General features: G+C 36.5%; 1 protein-coding gene across 1 annotated transcript; it reads right to left on the bottom strand.

Moving 5' to 3' along the window:
• Positions 1 to 1141: 1141 nt before the first annotated feature.
• Positions 1142 to 3967, bottom strand: LOC11405942 (pentatricopeptide repeat-containing protein At5g66500, mitochondrial). The gene is made up of 2 exons (XM_003594356.3): positions 2170 to 3967; positions 1142 to 1760 (listed from the first exon to the last, which is right to left on the bottom strand). Exon 1 carries the CDS (start codon positions 3883 to 3885, stop codon positions 2335 to 2337), a length of 1551 nt encoding a protein of 516 aa, XP_003594404.3. The 5' UTR covers positions 3886 to 3967; the 3' UTR covers positions 1142 to 1760; positions 2170 to 2334.
• Between the last annotated feature and the right edge of the window lie 690 nt (positions 3968 to 4657).

Raw genomic sequence — 4657 nt, 5'->3', positions numbered from 1 at the left:
CGATTTGTCATTGCCGGGGTTAATTAATCACTTAAGTTCAATCATGTATTTTGTAATCTTTTTTATGCAACATTGAATTTCTTTTTAAAATTGTTGAAGCATGTTAATAGTCTAGTACGCATCAAAGTTAAATTCTTTACTTTTTTTTTTTTAGGGAATTAAATTCTTCTACTTATTACTATAGTGTAAGATATTTTACACTATAAATCAACTATAATCGATACATCTTTAAAATTTTGTGGATTTAACTAAAATTATTTCATAAATTACACTTAAAAGTATAGTTGAGATTCATTACCCATAATTTATTTTGAGATATACATTTGTGATTATTTTATTTATGTTCGATGAATGGTTAATGACTTGTGAGACTTTGTTATATTTATTAACCATCGATTAAACCGCGCTAACCATTTACTTTGTTGTTGAATTTGATGTCAAATTTACATCAAATGTGATTTTTCTACAATCTAACATTTAAGTTTTAAAAAAAGGGTTAATTAAGTAAATTATTCTTATAAAAATCCAGAATTTCGTTTTTAATTTCTAGAAGAAGAAAAGAAATTGCACTTTTTAGTCTGTAAAATTTTATGTCGGCATTCTTCCATGAACATTTTTTGTCTCTAAAAAAGTTAAACTCTTTGAAATCATCCTTTCCACTTGAAGTGTACATCTAACTGTGGGAGCAACTTCTTGCACTCGAAAGAACTGCTAATTTTCAACTTTTCATACCCAGGGATGCATTATTTGAATATAGTAATGTTAGATAATTTTCAACTTTTCATACCCAGTGATGCGTTATTTGAATATGACAGATTATGATATTCAATAAAATAATTGAAGCAAGTTTCAAATCAAATGAGTTATGCATTTGGCAGATTGAATATTAAATAACGCATATTGAATATTAATGGATCATAATCTGTCAGGTCATAATCTGCCAAACCCTAACTTAAAAAATTTAGAAATCAATAAAATAAGACAAGATTCAAATCAAATGGGAGAGAACTCCTTGGCTATCTTCAAGAGAAAGGAGATGAATCTAGAGAATTCCCCAAAAAACTTGCTTCAAGAACCTTAAATTCTCCAAATCGTCTTTTTCTTGAGTGTTGTTAAAATTGAACAAGGCTGTAGAACCTCATTGGTGAAATTGATTGATAAATAAATTGGATTATTTCAATTGAGCATTACAAAGTTTCACATTGTAATATTTCAGCAGTGAATGAGATAGGTCTGACAGAATTACCAAGAGTAACTGGAAGGGATAACTAACTATGGTTGACTGAAGCCAACTACTAATTGAATACAGCAGAAAAATAACAGAAAAATTCATAATTGTAACAAGTATGTTATTTAACCATTCAACTCCTTTTTTGGGTGCCCATGCATTGATCGTTGGGTGTTAGATACATACTGTACAATCCAGAGGAGAAAACTCTCCAACACTCGCAGGTCTGAGTGTCTAGGATTCACTCCCGAGACCATTTCACCGGAGACTCTCACTTTTTTAATCTTTCAACCCTTTTACTTTTTGAAGTTCCAAATTTCAATAGACTTTCGTTTCTCAAAACTCATGGTAGAATAATCTTCCAGGTGTCTAAACAGGGTGCCAAGCCATTGAAGTTGTAAACTTTGATTCTTGAATATTAAATTTAGTGTGAAGCACTGAAGTATTAGTGGCAAATTCATCTTTTTCTGAGCTTCTGCTAACCCAGCAAAAGCCTGGCTTTGATCCTTAAGCTCAATTTTTGCAAACTTTCCTGCCATAATCACAAGAGAAAATAAGGAACTGTATAAAGGTGCACTTAAATAATGACAGAAAATAACAAATGAAACTCTAAAGTATTAATACACTCTAAAGTATTCTAAAATACATCCATTATTTGTCATATATACATGTCATGAATTACATGGATTCTATTTGGTGCCAGGGTTGAGGACTATAAAACAAAAATATTGATAAAACACGAGAACAATCAACAGCGTGATATGTTTTCTTGCCTACTTGGGGGTGGTTTGTTGCTTACTTGGTCAAGCCAAAGAGTTTCCTACTAAGCGATTTGCATATGAACCACAATATATATCATGAGTAATGACCCCCTAATGCCCAAGTCAATAACAGGAAAATTAAGGTTAAATCATAAATGTTTAGGTCAGAGTTGAATATACCTGAGAGCATTCTCATTGGACTACTCAAATAGGAGTGGCATTGTGGTCGTGGTCATCGATACGGGGTCATGCCAGATAACAAGTAGCGGTGTCGATCAGTTGGTAGCACACTGGTGACTGGTTGGACAAAACTCCTTAGTGTTCTATTTAAATCTAGCCGAAAAATCAAGCAGATAATGATCTGGCATGTCCATTGAAGCCCTCACCGATCCAGCTATTGCCTGCTTCCTTGACCAACCCTTTTTCCCTCATCATGCTTCTCAACTCACCAACACAATCCCACCTACCAATGGCTGCATAAAAGTTTGATGCAAGCACAATATTGCTAGCTTTGTTGGGTTCCAACTGCAAGAGACTCTTTGCCGCAAATTCACCTCTTTCAAAATCTTGACCAAGACTGCAAGCATTCAACAATGATATCCATACTCCTGCAGTAGGTGATGTACCCTGATCAATCATATTTTGATAAGCGGACCATACTTCTTCTATTTTACCAGCTCGGCCTAAGATATCTATGAAGCATGCATAGTGCTCCGGTTCTGGGTCAATACCATATTTCTCTTTCATAATATTGAAACATTGTTTTCCTTCCTCCACCAACCCGGAATGACCACAAGCTGATAAAACAGACAAAAAGGTCACAGAATTCGGCAACACCTCACTTCCATCCTCCATCATCTTCCAAAATAGCTCGACAGCTTCATATCCACACCCATTTCTTCCATACCCATCAATCATACAAGTCCATGAAATCACATCCTTTTGAAAAATCCCATCAAACACCGACCAGGCTTGCAAAATCTTCCCACATTTAGCATACATATCCAACAATACATTACACAATTGAGTCTCAAAAGTAAAACCCTGACGAACCGCAACACAATGCACTTGTTTCCCTGTCAACAAATCCGACTCCTCAGAGCAACAAACCAAAACACTAGTAAGTGCAACAGCATTAGGCTTCACCAAGCTCATAACTTTAAACGCCTCACGATATCTCCCATTCTTAATACACCCAGAAACCAACGAATTATGTATCATATCATCTTTCCATCCTTTCAAACCATAAAACACATTCAAAGCATGATGAACACACCCAACACTAGAATAAAAATCAATAAGAGCAGTACTCAAAACAACCAAATCACGCCCCATAGCAACAACCAACCCATGAACCTGTCTACCAAATTCCAAAGCCTTCAAAGAAGCACAACACTTCAAAACAGAACACAATGTAAACTCACTCATCTCAACATTCTCCCTACCCATTTCCCTCAAAACACGAATCGCCTCGTCTGGTTTCCCGCACCGTAAAAAACACGAAAGCAAAGTGTTCCAAGCAACAACATCTCTATGAAGCATTTCATCAAACACCTTAAGGGAGCTATTCAATGACCCGTGTCTTGAGTACATGTCAAGTAATGCGGTTTTTGGAACGGTTCCGGAGTCTGAACCAGTTTTGATCATTTGCGAGTGGAGTTGTTTACCGAGTGAAGTAGGGGATGGACGGAGGAGCGGGGTGAAGGTGTGGGAGTCGAGGTCGATGCGTATGCGGCGGAGAGAGAGGAAGAGGTTAAATGCGGAGATGGGGTGGCCGCGTCGGATGTAGGAGGTGATGAGGGAGTTGAGTTCCGAAATGGGTCGGTGGAGGAGTTGGTGGTGGTCGGATTGAGAGTGGAAAGATGATAATGGCTGCGCCACAGCACGCTTCAGCATCTTCTTCTGAAGCCTGCGAACGAAAAAAATAAATATTTGACTGAGTTTCTCTATAAACTAAAGTTGCATTTTCCATTTAAGAAAGGGAAATACTGAATGGTGCGAAAACCGACGAATGAAGTGGCGTAGTAGTTCCGCTTGTTTCTGAGTTTTATGAAAAGAAAAAAAAATAAAAATAGATTGCGATAGGGATAGTTTCACCGACGCGGACTCAAGGTAACCACCTGTCACGACCCAAAATTCAATATCGTGACCGGCGCACGAACTAGAGCATCCTAGTCCGGCAAGCCTATTGACGACACTTGACAAACTACAATTTAAACAATTTTCAAATTGACTTTCACTTAAAATGATATCCACTGAAATTTCCACAGAATATCCTCTATATTTTTGAATACTTTCCAAGATATGAATCCTGTCTATATACTTGTATTATCAACAGAATCTCAAAGTGACATAACTAGATGTTTATACAACTCAAAACAAAACATTTTTCAACTACCAATAGCTGCAGATACATCGACCATTCAGTTTATACATAGAGGAGACCTACCAAAAGAATGACATTGACAAATCTTTAACTCTGCTACATGCTTTCTACGCACTTGACTTTGAATCTGAAAAAAAATGTAGGAAAAAGGGGTAAGTCATAAAGACTTAGTGAGGAGACAACAATCACCACCAACTAGAAGGGAAACACACATGGGCACGAGTAATTAAGTTTCTTCAAAATCTAATGTTCATTTACAAACTAGTAACCGTATAAAATTCT

This window comes from Medicago truncatula, chromosome 2 (genome assembly GCF_003473485.1).
Source record: "Medicago truncatula cultivar Jemalong A17 chromosome 2, MtrunA17r5.0-ANR, whole genome shotgun sequence".
Lineage (NCBI taxonomy): Eukaryota > Viridiplantae > Streptophyta > Magnoliopsida > Fabales > Fabaceae > Medicago > Medicago truncatula.
The sequence above is the reverse complement of the archived record's forward strand: the minus strand, read 5'-3'. Positions and strand labels throughout refer to the sequence as shown.